Source organism: Chelonia mydas, chromosome 4 (assembly GCF_015237465.2).
Source record: "Chelonia mydas isolate rCheMyd1 chromosome 4, rCheMyd1.pri.v2, whole genome shotgun sequence".
Classification (NCBI taxonomy): Eukaryota; Metazoa; Chordata; order Testudines; family Cheloniidae; genus Chelonia; species Chelonia mydas.
Window position 1 is genome coordinate 64,225,714 of NC_057852.1, and position 17,629 is coordinate 64,243,342.

Below are 17,629 nucleotides of genomic sequence, written 5' to 3' on the forward strand. Positions count from 1 at the left end.
GGCCCATTCAGCAGTGATTTTAGGATAGGACAGTAATTCCATGAAATCATGGAGCACCACAGGCGCTGATTATACTTCATTGTCAGAAAGGAAAGCGGTGAAATTCTGTCCTCCTCCTCTCTCCAACCCTGCCACATCGAATAAAAAATAAATAAAACCACTAAAATTTAGTTTAGTGTTTTAAAAGATTTTTGTAAAGCAGTTTCTTGTTTGCTTTTGTACAATAGTTTTCAAATAAAAAAATAAACCTTAGATTCTGTGGCTACTTGTATTTACAACATAGAAATGCCAAGTTTTGTTCAGTTAAAACAATGAATTATATATATATCCATAAAATTTTAAAAAGATTTAACCCACATGTAAGTGTGACTTGTTTTAGAGATAAATCTGAAAAGCATGGCTGTGGATTGCTAAAGCTACTATCCTGTCCTTATCCCACATCATTTGCTTAGGAACTGCAGCACACGTGTGCAATTATCTCATTGTTAGGAACCCCTAAAATAGTTAGAAAACCTAAAATAGTTAATTAGTCTTCAGTGTTATCAATTTGAACAATTACGCTAAATTTGCTTGCTTTTGTAGATAAGTAGGAATCTACCTGAGGACTCTGAGAACCCTTAACACAGTAGACAACCATACAGCTCCAAATCATGTCAAGGTCTATTTATGGGTGCTTTAATCTCAGATCATTGACACAAAAGTGGCTTTGGTATTGTGTAAGTGCATGCAGGTGGCAGTTGTATTGTCTTCATATGATTAAAATCTGCACAAGTTTTTATTAATGAAAAGCAGCTATTGGTAATGCTTAGTGGGTTTTTTTTCCCCTCAGTAACTCACTTTGCCAACATAGCAGAAGTAATACAATCATCATTTTGGGTTACTGTTTTGCATTTTAAGAACATAAAATATGTTGATTGAACCAAATCTGGTTTTAAATCAATGGGGGGGAAATGCTGATGACTGAAACTTATAGGTAGTGGTATTGTGCTTCAAATGCTGACAGATGTTTAGCTATAGTGGTGCTGCCATAAGGGAGTCTTTGCTGTAGTATAGTCTTATACTGTAGTTTTAAAATATGGGAAGGAACAAAAGGATCTTTCCTAAACTGCTGATCAAAATGGGTGTCAGAAGGATAATGTAAGAAAGCAACCCAACCCGGGTTGTAAAGATGACAAGAATAAATTCATTCACTAATAGAGCTATTTTATCTCTTCTGCCTTTTGTAAAGACCAATTTTACACACTCTTACAGAGGCACACTCCTTATGAAGTTAATGGCTTTTTTGTCTAAAGGCTAGAGAATAAAATACTGAAGGATTTAGAAGAGAGTAGAGTAAATCCTGCCTCCTTATGGAAGTTGCCATTTTCTTAAAATGCAAGAAATTTATAGTGCATTGATAAGCAACTACCACAACAACACATGCATAGAAAGGCTTTAGCACCAATTCTTGTTTGATTACATGTCAGGAATTGTAGTGAACTATGTAAATGCAGACTTAATTTTCTACTCTCTGACAAGTTTGATGTAACCAATGCTACAATTTTGAACAACTGTGAACTTTCCAAGCACGGTTTTAGATCTTTGCTCATTTTGTGTCTCCTTGGTGACCTGCTGGTAAAATGTTGTTACATGTCAGTGGAGTTGGCCTTCAGCAAAATTTTTCAGTTTTCACAACTAAAGTACATGGAAACTGGAAAATAACCTGTTTAAATCTTTAGAAATAGAACGGTTCTCTGAGTGTGTACCAGGATAAAGTTTTATATTATTAATTGACCTACAGGTTACACGGGTAGTATTGTTGTGGGTGAACAATCACTTCAATGATTTTGAAGGAGATCCTGCTATGACTCGATTTCTAGAGGAATTTGAGAACAATTTGGAAAGAGAGGTAAGAATAATGGGGTTTTGTAAGAAGAAAAATTTGGGGAGGAGGAGTATTCAGGCTACTGGGTATAATGTGTGTCATCATCATGCTACTTTTTTTCCCCCTGCAGAAAATGGGTGGACATCTGAGGCTATTAAATATTGCATGTGCTGCTAAAGCTAAACGAAGATTGATAACGTTAACAAAGCCATCTCGAGAAGCCCCTTTGCCTTTTATCTTGCTGGGAGGGTCAGAAAAGGGATTTGGAATCTTTGTTGACAGTGTGGATTTAGGAAGCAAAGCCACAGAAGCAGGCTTGAAACGTGGTGACCAGGTACATAATTTTAAAGTTTATCAAGTGTATACTTGAAATTTCAATGTCTTTAGTTGAGCTATTTTATTCCTTTTTTCCCCCATGAGTGCTGTTATATGTCATATAGATCTACAATGTAACTTGTTGCATACATCTTTGTACATTGAGACAGAGATTCTCACGTTTCTGTGTGTCATTAAATAAAAATAGTAAATTGTCATCTTTACATTTTTTAGATACTGGAGGTGAATGGTCAAAACTTTGAAAACATTCAGCTGTCAAAAGCCATGGAAATTCTTAGAAATAATACTCATTTATCTATCACTGTGAAAACCAACTTATTTGGTAGGTTTGAGTGCACCTTTTACTTTTTGTCTTACTCTAGTAATCCTATATTCAGTCTTTCAGATTAAGCCTTTAGTTTTGTTTGCGTGTTATGTACGCATAATGTGGGAAAATAATGTATAATGCAGAAAGAAAAATTAGTAATTAAAGCATTTGAGTTAGGGATGGGAAGACCACAAAAAGAATTTTAGGTTCCCAAAGCATTTTATAACACTTCTTATTTTTTAAAATTATCTTTAGTGGAAATCGCTGAGAGAAAACACAACCAATTTTTTAATTAATTTACATTACAGTTGTAAAAAATGCAAATTATCTTACATATGAAGAGGTTATACTCTCACTTTGAGATTTTAAGGCCAATAGGAACCACTGTATAACCCCTGTAACCCTCTCCTCTGACCTGCTAACACGTGTATATGCACAAACATTCCTCTGGATACAGACTTCTCTTGGAACTTAGATGATCTGTCTTCATTTCACTTGTCTTTGCCTTCTCTTTTTGTATTTAGCCTGGCTCACATTCTTTCAGTCCTCACCCAAAGTAAATGCCGTGAAGCCATATGAACCTACCTGTGGAAAAAATTAACTGTAACTCACTCATTTCCCCCACTTGCAAATCCCAGTCGCAAACATCTAATGTCTAGTGGTACATAGACATCGTCTCACACTTCCATCAGAAATTAATAATTTAGAGTCTGATCCTTAAGACTGAGTGCGTTGATTTCAATAGGACTATCCTTGGGACTCAGCACTATGCCCAGAAGTAAGCCCTTGTAGGATCAGGCTCCTTTACTTGTATGCTTCTATTTTATTATGACAGAGGAGGGATATTCTTTTCAGATTTTTAAAATGAGCATGTAAACATTTTTACATTAAAATTAAGGTTGTTTTTTAAATGATTTGATAGAATTTGCTGAGCAGACTTCTCTATAATGTTTAACAGTAGATTGGCATGGTGCTTTATACTTTCTTCATACTCAGTTTTCTTTTAAAATACGCTGTTTAACCTTTTTCTTCCTATGCAGTTTTTAAAGAACTTCTAACAAGATTGTCAGAGGAAAAAAGAAATGGTGCTCCCCATCTACCTAAAATAGGTGATATTAAAAAGGCCAGTCGTTACTCCATCCCAGACCTTGCTGTTGATGTGGAGCAGGTGATAGGACTAGAAAAAGTAAATAAGAAAAGTAAAGCCAATACTGTTGGAGGGAGAAACAAACTAAAGAAGATACTTGACAAAACTCGAATCAGTATCCTGCCTCAGAAACCATACAAGTGAGCATTTCTTAATCTCCTCTAAAATGTTTTGTTTTAAAACTGTTGAATTGCTGGAACTTTTATATAGAAGGATACAGATCTGTTAAGACAAAAATGTTAAATTTGCAAAATGTAGGTGGTTCTCTTCTCTATGAACTATGACTCGTTAACTAAGATATTTGGGTTGGTCACTCTTCCTTTTGGAAATGTGCCTGCCCACTTTGTGTATGTTTCCATCACCTTAGGTATCAGTGCGCTAATAAACTATATAAGCATACAAGCTTTTCTGACTGTTCTCCATTCCCTCCTCCTAAACACAGTTGTGGTGTGTGCTTGATATTTCTTCTGTGTGTCTTTCTTCTATGTACTCCTTTTCTTCTGTCTCCCAGCCACATTCAGTTACTCCTGGAGTTACTCTGAGAAAAAGAGTATGATTTAATTGGGGATCGGTCTTGCTTTGAGCAGGGGGTTGGACTAGATGACCTCCTGAGGTCCCTTCCAACGCTGATATTCTATGATTCTATGAAAAGCAGTTGCAAAAATGTGGCAAACATCTTGCTTGTAATGTAGCAGATTTGGTCTGAGGTCTGGTGGAATGGAGTTTCACAATTGTGGGCCAACCAGGGTTGAGAAGGTGCAATTCTCCTACTAGTATTCACAGCTGTTAACATCACCATACCTGATGCCAGCATGTGCAAGTTTCTGTTCTCATCACTGCATTGCTGGTTTGAAAAATAGTTTTACATCAGTTAGAATTTTTTTCTAAGTTGAATATTAGCAAGGCAGTATCTTATGGAGCTAAATTTGTTTTTAGAGAGTATAGGTGGGCAAACAAATTGTGTTTGCAATTGACCATAGCAGCTGTAAAAGTTGTGGATTTCTCCAGTCCATTGGCCTAGTGTGATCGGCACATTAGCACGTGGGAGACCAAATTACCATCCCAAAACCAAATTTTCAACCCAGGTACTTCAGTGGAGTTGGACACGATTACACAAAGACTAAATTTGGTCCCCACAGTCTCTCTTGCCCTACACTGGCATGGGGCCTTTTAGAAATGGTGTGTTAAGACCCTAGATAGAAGGAATGTGTTGTGGTGGTAAACAACTGTGTCCCGACCAATTGAGGAATGAGTTGGACATTGTTTTATGGGAGTCTCTTCCAGTCTTTCTCGGTAGAAGTCTGGGGAGCCTAATGGTGATCCTTGAAGAAAGGGAGTAGGAAGATGAAAACAATGAAACACCAACCCTCCACATCTCCAGACAAGGAGCTTTTGTGGGGTCCCAGATGAGTAGATGATCCAGTGGAACCAATACTTCCTATTGCAGCATCACTTTTCTCTTCTGTATCCCATAGGAAGGCTGTCTTTCTGCCCACAGTAATGGAGAGGATAATTGGTGCTCAGATTTTTTTACTTCAGTAGTAATAATTGAGAACAGAACTGCTTCAATTAATGTTTAGGTATTAAAAACTAACAAACACTGTAGTGAAGATGCTATTGGCAGCAAGGGAAGAAAGAACAACATTTCTTGCTTTATAAATGGTAAATTGAGCATAAATTATAAAATGCAAATAGTGTATAACTTTAAAATGAATTTGTCTTGAAAATGGAGGTAGGCCACTGAAATTAAGGTTTCAGAAATTTATAAAGCAATGTGTGTTGTTGAAATAATGCATGGTTTTAATCTTTTGTAATGATTTAGTTCATGGTCTTTTATTGTGTTCACCCTTCCAGTCCCTGTGTTAAAATAAGATTTACAGTAGAAATTAGCATATCTGATTCCTGTGGATGAAATAGAATGTGTAAATCCTTATAAAAAGAGCCTCATTTAATATTATCTGACTCTTAACTACTTCTCATTCTCTATATAACCATTCTTGCATATTTGTGCCTCTTAGTTCTCTGATGAACTAGACACATCATTCGCTGGAGTTTGTACTGTTCTCTGTTAATCTTACTGATCGCATCAAATTCATTTCTCTTAGTTTGTCACTTATTTTTTCTTTCTCCATTTTTTTCTTCCTCCTTGCACTTTGCTAATTCCTGTGTAGGGGACTGTTTGGGTAAGAGTCAGAAAAAAATACTGTTGATCTAAAATCCTTTCCCTTGCTAGCCTTAATCCCTGTGTTATGTATAACAATGTATGTTCCCCAAACCCACGGACATAGGTATGTTGTAGTGGCACCCAGGATCTTGCAATACTGCCATTTTAAAGTCCGATTTTCCTGGTTTTTACTTATTGTTTATAACAGTTCAAATCTCATAGAAGTTTGATGTAGTTAAAAACAAAAATTAGGTTAGGCTCTTTATAAGAGAGAAAGTGAATACTTTTGCTCATGTATAACCTTTCATATGAGACTCTTAAAGCACTTTAGAAATATTACCTGTTTACTCCTAACAAGACCATAGTTAAGAACAGCCACCAAAGTGAAGCCATATCTGGTATGGAATACAGCATCTGTTTAACAATATACAGTAAAACTAAACAGTTTGACAGGAAGTAAAAATGAATGCAGTATCTCATTGAAACTGCAAGAGGCATTTAGTTAGGCAAAGTGTCATTACCTCAGCGTGAATATAGCCAAAACGTTGTTAACACCTCGACTCTTATGAAAAATACTGCGGTAAGTTATCACCAGAAGTGATTGCATTCTTGGGGTTTGCACTTGAAAGACAACACATCCAGCAGCGTAGATGTGTGGCAACAACCTACCAAATATTGTTGAGTGGTAGCTTAAAGGAAAGAGTGTTATCTACTGAATTGCTGTCACCACTTTTCACAGCACTCTAGGTTTTGTGTGGCGGTATCTCATCAAAATACTGATTTGGCCATAAGAAAGTGGGGCTTATGTGCACTGGGCAAAACACTTGTACTTAAGCACAAAATGGCATGGCTAAATGTGCAATGGCAACTCTAAATGAAAATGTAAGTAATAGATAAGAGTCAAATGCTTCCTATGGAATCCATGTAGATTTTCTGTTTGTTGACGAATTAGCCACGATTTTAAAAAATGAGTACCTCAGGTACTTTAATTTAGTGGCCTAATTTTCAAAGGTGTGTTGGGCATCCAGCAGTTCTGACTTATTTATTTAGCAACCTAATATTGATTTAGGAGTCTGTTAGGCATTCACTGTTGAAAACCTTGGTATTTGGTTGTTAAATTTTAAAAATATTTCCCTCTGCTACAACGGTTATCATTAAACATTTAAAGTTTGCCCACCAAAATGTTGTATTTGAAGTTCTCAGATACATCCATGTATGTAAAATCAACAGTTTGGCTCCTCATCAAGAGCACATTACCCTGGCTTCAACACCCTCCACTGCTTCCAATTAAGATTTTCTTCCTGCACTCAAAGCCATCAATAGTACCCATCATTAGATGACATCTCTCCATCTATGATCTGCTAATACTGTTTTGTTCCTCTGGAATAATGCAATTCACCAAAAATAAAGTGCCTGAGAGCTGGAGAAATAATATTCTGGGATGAGGGGATCTTTTTTTGGAATGAGTTACAAGAGGCGATTAGACTGAGCCAAAGTCTGATTAGTTTTAAAGTGCACTGCATGTTACCCCTTTTTAATAAATCTTCCCCACCCTGAATAAAGTCCTGAGATAACAAAAACTAGCCGTTTTTCCAGAAGTAGGAAGGGCAAAGAGCAGAATCCTCAATGGTTATTGGTAAGCAGATCTAATTTTATTGTTACGTAGCACTTGGGTACTGTGGCTAAATGCACCGTAAAGAAACTATGAGATGGCTACTGCTTTCTGAGGACCATTAACATTTAAATGGCAAATACTGTAGCCATAACTAAAGCTTTGAAGATTTAAGTTCTGAAATTTCTTATTTTCTCATTACCCCTTGGCACAGTGACATTGGAATTGGCCAGTCGCAGGATGACAGCATTGTAGGATTGAGGCAGACCAAACACATTCCTCCTGCTTTACCTGTCAGTGGAACCCTGTCATCCAGTAATCCAGATTTATTGCAGTCACATCACCGCATCTTAGACTTCAATAGTACTCCAGGTGAGCATCAATTTTTTTTTACTCTTACCTCTAATTTTCCTCTAGTCACACTTTACTTTTAGGTACTCATTGTTCTGGATCTACCCATCAATTTGTATTAACATATGTTTTAACCTATAGACTGATCATGTATTGTATTAATATACAGTTCTTTCTTGTGTCATTGCTCCAGTTTATTTCAACTCCAGGCAAATATGTATATATTTTTGTTGTATGCAGAATGTATTGTCTGTAATTCAGTATATTTTTATTTTTATATACAATATAAATTTATTTATTTATATACAATATAAATTTATTTATATACAATACCCTGAATTACATATAAAATAAATATATATAATATAAAACCAGTGTAAACTTCAGGTACGTGGTATATTCTAATTTGTCTTCTAGTTACACAGACATAGCTGGTAGGCAGTAATTTGTACAAGGCTGCAGTAATCTACAATATCACACACAAACCGTATACTAAAGTAGACTATAATACATTCATTAAAGGGGAAAGATGGTCTTGAAGTTAGCACTGGGACTGCAGAGATTTAGGGTTCAATTCCTGTTTCTGCCACAGACTTTCTTGGGCAAGTCATTTCGTATCTCTCTGCCTCGCCTCCTCATCTTTAAATTGGGGACAATCTCCCAGTCTTGCTCTGCCTTGTCTCTTCAGATTATAAACTCTCTGGGTCACAGTCTCTGTCTTACCGTGTGTATGTGTAGCACCTAGCACAATGAATCTTTCGTCTCCCAGCCTATAGGCATCACTGTAGTCGTAGTATGTGGCTCACAGACATCAAACAAATTTCATGCCTTGAAATGGAAGCTAGCACAATTCTTAAACTGCGTCAGAAGAGCTAAGGAAAGTTTAAAAAAGAAAGTAAGTATTCATAGGCTTTTGTCTTAGATATGATAAATGTGAGTTGAACAGTGGAATAATGCTTTAGCTTTAGCATTATAGCAGCACCTCAGTGACTTTTAGGAAAACAAAAAGTGTCACCATGCCTCAGTGGGTCACAGTTGAGGATACGAGATTCAGTGCAAACTGCTGAAAAATAGGACAGATTCACCCCAAAGTGGTGCTTATTCTTCCATTAGATATACCAATCCAGTACAAAAGTAAACTTCTGTTCTGACTTAACAAGAAGTCAGAAATGCAGTCTCTTTAAGTATTCCAGTACTAATTTCACCACCCAGACACTAGATTTTATGATGAGTGGTTATTTAAAACCAATTTAATCAAATAAAGGGTCCTTCTAATCCCAAGAGATCAGCCGCATAGCCAGGTCAATATATAACTCAGATCTTACCTAATAATCATGCTGTTGCCAATCCTTTAGTATCTACTATTTAAAGGTTTACTTATAGAGAAAAGAAAGAGGAGAGAGTTAAAATGGTTAAGGAAGTCATATATACATATACACATTCATTGCAAATTTCTTGGATCTGATTTTTAGCAGTGATGTTACAGACTGCTGGCTTGTAAAGTCTTAGGTAACTTCCAAAAGGTTGGAAGGCCCTCAATTCGTAGTCAATTTGCTCCTGTTCATGTAAGTCCATAGTCCAGAGATCAGAACAGGAAAGAGGCAAAATGGAGATGCTTCCAGGGTCCTTTATACCTTCTCCCAGGTGGAGAGGATGCTCTCAGTCTTAGTTTGTGAAAAAATACAGGCACAAGATGGCATCCAGGGTCACATGAGCAGGTCACATGCCCTTGCATGCTTTGATGACTCATAGGAGCAGCCATTACTCATATTTTGGCTAAAGCATCCACAGGAAGCCAACTGGGTGGGGACAGTCTTCTTTTTTGGCCCATTATGAGATTTAAGTGTTCTTTAAAGGGCCATCAACTTGAATAGTTTATTCACAATGTGCTGGCCAGACTGCGTATAAATTACCCTGTGGGTGTTATCCCAGGAGCAAACACGTTTGAAATATAGGTCTATGTAGCCAATATTCATAACTTCAGATACAAAAATTATACATGCATATAAACAGGGTAATCATACTCAGCAAGTCGTAACTTTTCCATTGATACCGTACATGATATACTTTGTTCAAGATTTGTTGCAATTGTCTGACAGCAGCAATATTAATGATATAAATGGTCATGTTCCAATCATACAGCATCACAGGCTGCTACTTAGTAATTTATTGTATTATAATAAAACTTGTACAAATATGCTCCAAATAGTTTTTAAAAAATTCTTGGCTTTTTTCCTAACCAACCAAAAAAACAAAACAAAACCCTACAAACAAAAAATAAAACCCCTCCTACTAGATCAGATATGTTAAGGGTTTTAGGAATATTTGGGATATAGACGCAAGCCATTGAATGTTTTCAGTGTACCTGAAGACTTGAAAAAACTTTAAAGCTTACAGTTTTTAATTTGGATGTTACCTTGGACTAAATAAAAGATGGGGACATGGGCAGTTTTCAGAAAATTGAATGCATTGGAGTAGAAAGGGAAAGCCTCTTGGAGTTGCCATCCTTTAAGGCCTTAGGGACTATGCTTCAGGATGGGACATAAAACTAATTGCTCAAGTAAGCTTTGAAAATCAACATTTTGGAAGAGTAGTCTTCAGGGAAATAAAACACCCATTCTAGAAGCTTGAAGCCAGCAACAATCTGTTTTATATACTGCTTTGTGTAGGGTTTTTGTTTTTAAATAGCAGTTTATTTTTAAATGTTCAAATACTCCATAACACTTTTGCTCTCATGGCTGTATTTGATTGGGATTCATGAGTATACTATGATTTTTAACTGAGTGTTCATCACCTTTAATTTCCCCTTTACCTTCAGATAGAAACTCCAAGTAGACTAGATTCTTATCTACAAGGCAAGGCTTTTCCTAGTACTCCACTCCAGTTTCTTTCTGGGAAGATGGAAAAAAATTGTACAAGCTGTCAAGTAGTAAAATTGAGAAGTCATGCTTAATTTATAAAAACAACAATACCTTATGAAACATCTCATTATCTGAATGCGACTGTGCCCCTTGCGACCACGAATGCTAGTCCATTGACTTTACTCACATGCAACCCTCCTATGAGTGAATGGAGGAAAGGAAACTGGAATGTCATTTTTCACTTACGACAAAGCAATCGGACAGATCTTGAGCACAGTTTTCCAGAGACACTCTCCCTGTGCCTAACATTAATCTAAAACTACATTTTAGGGGAATAGTCAATGTATGGAAAGATTTACAGTTATTTTAGTTTTCAATGTGGTGTAAACTAGGGATGGGCTTGGCTCAAGCCACACAGTTTGGATCTGTCTTTGCCAAAGTTAGGGGATGGTAAGATTTGTCCCATCATGAGATAATTGTTATCTGCGTTGTTGAGTTCTGGATCTGAACTGCCTCGAAGTTTGGGATTGTTTGGATCTGAGGCTTCGGATCAAGATCAGCTCTAGATTGCATTTTTAATTTAAAAATCCTGTATGCTTTTTATATAGGGTGTGATACTACTTAGAAGAAGTTCAGACCTGTACTGGACATGAAAAATTGTGGTAAGAGTAAGCCGTGGTGGTGGTGATATTATCATAGAACCTAGGAACCCAAGTCATGAACTATTGTGCTAGGCATTGTACAAAGATAGAATAAAAGCAATCCCTGCCCCAAAGAGTGTACAGTCTAAGTATTAAACAAGAGACAGAAGATAAATAGACAGGAGAATACAAGGAAACATTGAGACAGTATTGGTCATCGTGACATGTAGTGGTCTCAGTTCACAAACGGCCTAATCATTATGAAGATTTTTTTTAGGCATCATGGTGGAGGAGACATTTGGAGGAGGATAATGAGGTAGCTTTGCTGATGTTTATGGGGAACTCCTCCAAGTGCCAGTGGCAGCATGGGAAAAAATACAAAAAAGTCTGCTTGCTTGCAGATCTTAACAAGCTGGCAACGGAGGCTGGCATCATGGGCAATTAGAGGTGGGAGTTGATGTCTTGGTAATAAATGAGAGATGACAGAAAGGTGGGGATAGGCTATGAAAGGCCTTGAAAATGAAGACAAGCAGCTTGTTTCGTGTGATAATGAAGTGGAGGCAAAGAGAAGATTGACATGGTCAAAATGATAGGCTGGGGAAATGATCTTTGCAGCAACGTTCAGAATGGATATGAGCGGGGCATGATGGCATTTGTCAAGGCCAGAGAAAAGGGTGTTGCAGTAATCTAGTCACAAGGTGAAAAAAGCCTGCACAAGTATTTTATCTGCGTCTTAGAATCATAGGACCGGAGCGGACCTTAATTTTTCACTGATCAGGTATTTGTTCTTCATACTGACTCTTGTAATCCTAAAGAACAGGTTACCTTCCTCTTGAGAAAGATGAGGCTGTTAATGCAATCAGTGGGCTCTCACTAGGAGTTGAGTTTGCAGTGGCACACAGTAAAATAGTTGAGAACTTCCATTTTGTGTTTAATGTTTATTTTATGGTTTTTGTCAAAGTAGTATATTGAGCACTTTTTTCCTTTTCCTTTTCCTACGTGTTTTTCTTTCTTAATGGGTAGGGCATTATTTGGGACACAGTGCCTAATCTCAAACCTTCAGGGTTTGACTGCTTCTCCTCCCAAGATGGCAGAGCAACCGAGAAATTACGGAAACACGCTCTGTCCCTGAAAGCCTTCTTCTGAAGGAACCTCTGTCCACAGAAGGAAGAGCTGTATTAGTAATGTGCAAAGCATATTGGACCCTCACTCTCCAGGGAAAGGCAGAGTGAGTTTGCAATTTGTCTAGCTCTAGGATACCTGAATATTTGGCATAGCAACAAAGTGCTTTGTTTTGATTATCATACATTAATAATTTTTAAAATAGGCTTAGAAATATGGTTACATAAAGGCATTACTGAATCATTGTAGTTGGGATATGAAATTCAAGGAAATTACTGAATTGGCCTAAATTTAGCCTAATGAATATGTAAAGTATGATGTAATCAGTCAATTTTAATATTTTTTCATTCTGTTCTTCAAGTTGCAAAACAGTGAATAAATGTGCATGTCCCAGTAGTGATCACGGTATATCACTATATAAAATAAGCCATGTATGAGAGAGATGAAGTCTCATGTTCCCTAAATTGACTAGTTTGGTTACATCGTGTAATAAACATGGAAAACATTCTGTAATATTTGTTTTTATCTCGACGCTTCTGTTGATGAATACATGTGTTTTTGTAGGGGTTTTTTTTTAAACAAAATATACATGTAGTGCACATTCAGGTCTAATAGTAAATTCCCTTTTCTGTGAATTGCTGCCAAATAAGATTCCTTTTCTTCAAAGGAAATGTTTTTGTCTAGCAGTTGGTTTATCAGTATCAGTCTATTTAAGTATTAGTCTTGGCACTAGATCCAGGAGACTTCTCTTTTGCTTTCTGTTTTCATGTTGTTCATACGACCTTTATGTCCTTCAGAATAAAAATACAAATTGCACCTCCTCTTACTTTGATGAAAAACAGAGCAGGAATTTAGATCCATGACACGCGCACAAATATCAAAGCTTATTTACCTCTGAAAAATATATTAACTTCCCCGGTCAGTTAAAAGATTAGAGTGGAAGTGCTTACCTTTATCATGAAAAATACCACGGGGGACTGGATTGTATCCTTTTGTAAGTCCAGTGGCAAAGAACTGCAAGATAGTCTACAGCTTTGCTTTTTATATTCTATTTCTACTGTAAATTGCCAGAATGATAAAATGTGGGATCATCTCCATATCCAGATTCAATTGTCCAGTACCCTCAGAGTGGCAGAGCTCCTCCTTTACATGAGGGGGAGTTCTCTACAGCTGCACAAATCTCAGTACATGATTCCTCTACTTACCAAAGGGACTTCCCTCCTGACTGTTTTGGGGAGAGAGAAGAGTTACATTCAGGATGAACCCACACCCCTTTGCACTGGTTCTGGCACCATTGGATGTCACCTACCATACTTTATTGACCCCCTCAGTGATGATACTGAGATTCTTGGGCTGCAAGTCGACAGCAATTTTCATGAGTCCCTAGTCTTTCGTGTGGGACCACAGAAAGAGACATTCTCCTACTTTATCTATCCCTGTTCGATTACCTCAGGTACAGGAATCCCTTGAAGAGCAGGAGGCCGGAGCAGATAAGGATGATTCTTTGCAAATGAACGTCTTTCAGACGAGGCAGTTATGCTGCCTCCACTTTCTCTGGCTGATGATTTCAAACAGTTAATGAAATGTATTGCAGACTCTTTACCAGTCCCCTTAGAGGATGTCAGAGAGTCACAGTCAAGCTCCTGGATATTCTTTAATGGTCACTTTCAGCTAATGTTAGCTTGCAGATTAAGTGCCTATTAGACCCTAGCAAAATTATTTTTATTTTCGCATCCTGAGCCTAACTCTCTGGCTGTGGAAGCAGTGAATGAACAAGTAGCACATAAAATTCACACCTTACGATAAGGATCAGAAACACCTTGACAAAGGATGCTGCCTTCTATACCCTGGACATAAGGAGGATGAGGACCTTTTATTTGGACTGAAGCAGACCATTTAGAAAATTTCCAAGACTGTCGTATCAATTGGTGAGAGGTCCAAAGGGTCCAGAATCTCCACCCAAGACTCTTCAAATGGATTTCTGGATGTATTCTTCCTTGTTATCGTAGGGTGTATTAGCCCATTCCACAGTCTCTCTCTCCATCATTGTGGTATTACTCAAAAACATTTCCATTCTTGAGATCTGCAAAGCTGCAACTTTGTCTTCAATACATATAATTTCCATGCACCACATGATGGTTTATTCTTCTAGCTGTTGTCCTTGGGAAAGCAGTCTTGTCTTCAGTATTGAACTTGACTCTGAAGCTTTCTCCTTTTGTTGTGAAGTGGAGCACCCAAAGGAACACTACTCGAAGAAGAAAGAGATTATTCACCTTGTGCAGTAATTTGAGTTCTTCGAGGTGTGTACCTATGGGTGTTCCTCTACCACCCTCCTTCCCCTCTGCTTCCAAGTGTCTTCTATGGGACATAGCAATGGAAAAGGAACTGAGGGCAGTTTACCAGTGCAGGCCTATATATACTTAGTGCAGAGCATGAAGATGTGTAGAGTGCATGTGCAGGCCGGGTGGGCAGTATTATCAAAAATCTCCGGTCAAAGCACATCTGAACTGGAGTGCTCATAGGAACACACATCTCAAACTCCAGTTTCTGCATAAGGTGAGTAACATTTCCTTATCTATCCATCTTGCTGGCCGTTTGTACACACCCGGATCTTCAGTTTGTACAAGGAATTGTGATTGAACACACAAGTTAAGTGCACAGTTATATATACAGTTCTACAATTAACTTTCTGAAAATCATTCTCAGAAAGGCCAATATTTTCAAACTTGACTGCCTGAACTTCGTCAGCTAAATCCATATTTAGACACCTGAAAAAATTGCTTGATTTTCATATGTGCAGCGCACCTTCAGCTCACTTTGACTGGAGTGGAATTCCTGGATACACCTTTTCAGGTGTCTAAATGTGAATTTAGGTTCCTTATTTTAGGTTCCCGCATTTGGAAATGTTCACCCAAGTATTTGTCCTTGCAGCATCATAATGCAAAGATCCCAAACCAGAGAGACTGAAATGTGGGTTGTGAGTCTCTTGCCCAGTTTGTTCCAGGACCAGTTTCCTAAGAAGCTATTTGAATCACACCTCCTTGCAGGTGCTGCTCTGCTGACCTGTAAAAGGTTCCATTTTTGGGGTAATGGGGAGGAAAACTCAGCACTAACATATTCACTTTTTGCAGAAATCCCAAACTTTCTAAGGCAACAAAACAAACACACTCTTTGGGCTCTCAGTATATGAGTCAAGGACTTGGGATGGGGAGTTGATTTTGCTGTCTTGATGCAGAGTCTATTTAAAAGCGGCATATAATCCAGACTCGGAGCAGTTCCATTTTATCAATCAGAGAAACCCAGACTTCCAAGCTGCATGACTTACCCTCTGTAGTGGATCCAAATTAATCTACTACATCCACAAAATCTTATGCAGGTCTCACTCATCTAATATCTTAAAGGTTCCATATGTGAGTCCTTAAGCCTGGGACTTTCTACAATATTAGTAGGTTTGAGATGGTCTCTTGTAGATGAAGTTTCTGGGTCTAAATTCAGGTTAGACCCACCAGATGCATATCAGTTGGGAGCTATGTCCTGTAAAACAATTTCAGGGGAGGAAAGGGGAGAAGAATGAAAATACAGTGACCCTGATGTCAGAAGTAATTGTGCAGATATACTCCTGTGGTGTCGTCACGTCATTGTTTTTTGACCTGCATTTGTTTTTGTTTTTCTTCTTCAGACTTACCAGACCAAGTTCTGAGGGTTTTCAAGGCAGACCAGCAAAGTCGTTATATTATGATTAGTAAGGACACAACAGCAAAGGAAGTGGTCATTCAGGCAATTAGAGAGTTTGCTGTAACTGCTACTCCCGATGCATATTCTTTGTGTGAAGTCTCTGTCACTCCAGAGGGTGTAATCAAGCAAAGGAGGCTTCCAGATCAGCTATCCAAGCTTGCTGATAGGATACAGCTAAGTGGCAGGTGAGACTATGGTTTATATTATGTAAGTTTAATAAGAATTCTGATGCATATGGGTATCTTATGACAGTCTGTTTTCTCCCCAAAAATATTTCAACTTCAAGGTTACTATTCTAAGCTAGTTAGAGCATATACACTTATTTCAGTCTGCAACTTTTCTCTAGTATATGATAATCTTAGCTATCAATTTTCTTCTGGCATTTTATTTTTATAGGTATTATCTGAAAAACAACATGGAGACAGAAACACTGTGTTCAGATGAAGATGCTCAGGAGTTACTACGGGAAAGTCAAATTTCCCTACTGCAGCTCAGTACTGTTGAGATGGCTGCTCAGCTCTCCATGCGAAACTTTGAGCTGTTTCGTAACATTGAACCCACAGAATACATAGACGACCTGTTTAAACTCAAATCTAAAATCAGTTGTACTAACTTGAAAAAGTTTGAAGAAGTGATAAACCAAGAAACATTTTGGGTAGCATCTGAGATTCTAAGAGAAACCAACCAGCTTAAAAGAATGAAGATCATTAAACATTTCATTAAGATAGCACTGCACTGCAGGGAATGCAAGAACTTCAACTCCATGTTTGCAATTATCAGGTAAATAGGGGAAGGTTTGTGTGGGGTTTTTTTGTTTGTTTGTTTTTGGTTTTTTTAACAGTGAATTCAGTTCAGGTTACTCAGGGGTAATACGTCAAAATGAATAGAAATTTGCATTAAACAGAAAGGGAGCTGACTAATACTATTACCGCCAGCTTCAGACACTCCTAAAAAGATAGGAAAAGATTTTTCCCCCCAAATAATCTTATATCCTGATATTAAAATGTTTTTTGAAATAATCCTTGGAACTCTGCCACCTTTATAAAAACTGAAACTAGAGGAATTAGGGAATAAAGAATTTGTGTGGCATGGGAGGAAAGAGATTTTTGAGAAGGATGGCAGTCAGAGATAGTCAAACTTAGGAAAAAAATAAAAAATGTAAGAGGCTCCAGGAGTGAGAATAAGTCCAGCAACTGCATGGAGGAAGGATATCAAAAGGATTGCGTATCCCCTTGTTCTGCTCTTGTGGTTGTGCCTGTGGGAAAGGTAATAGGGGAAGGTGAATAGTAAAAAGAATTTGCAGTTATAAGAAAGCAGGTGGCTTGTGGTATTTTTTGTCTTGGTGCTTGATCCTTACAAGATACCGAGTTCATCTCATGAAGTGCTATTTGACCTCACCCCCTGTTTTCTTGGGGGAGTTAAGATGTGCATTACCTCATAGAAGGTGCTCAGTACCCTGCATTTATTGAGTCTTGGTATATTATTGATT

The 17,629-nt window shown here is 37.7% G+C and overlaps 1 protein-coding gene across 19 annotated transcripts in view; it reads left to right on the plus strand.

Annotated features, from left to right (window-relative positions):
• The window catches only part of RAPGEF2 (Rap guanine nucleotide exchange factor 2), a 291,986-nt gene that overhangs the window by 254,191 nt on the left and 20,166 nt on the right, over positions 1 to 17,629 (plus strand). For all 19 annotated transcript variants that reach the window (XM_037897472.2, XM_043545917.1, XM_037897464.2 and 16 more), the window contains 7 exons: positions 1,781 to 1,888; positions 1,995 to 2,198; positions 2,414 to 2,522; positions 3,548 to 3,794; positions 7,645 to 7,802; positions 16,085 to 16,325; positions 16,537 to 16,920. In XM_037897472.2, coding sequence (XP_037753400.1) covers positions 1,781 to 1,888; positions 1,995 to 2,198; positions 2,414 to 2,522; positions 3,548 to 3,794; positions 7,645 to 7,802; positions 16,085 to 16,325; positions 16,537 to 16,920 — 1,451 coding nt within the window. The remainder of the gene's footprint in view (positions 1 to 1,780; positions 1,889 to 1,994; positions 2,199 to 2,413; positions 2,523 to 3,547; positions 3,795 to 7,644; positions 7,803 to 16,084; positions 16,326 to 16,536; positions 16,921 to 17,629) is intronic.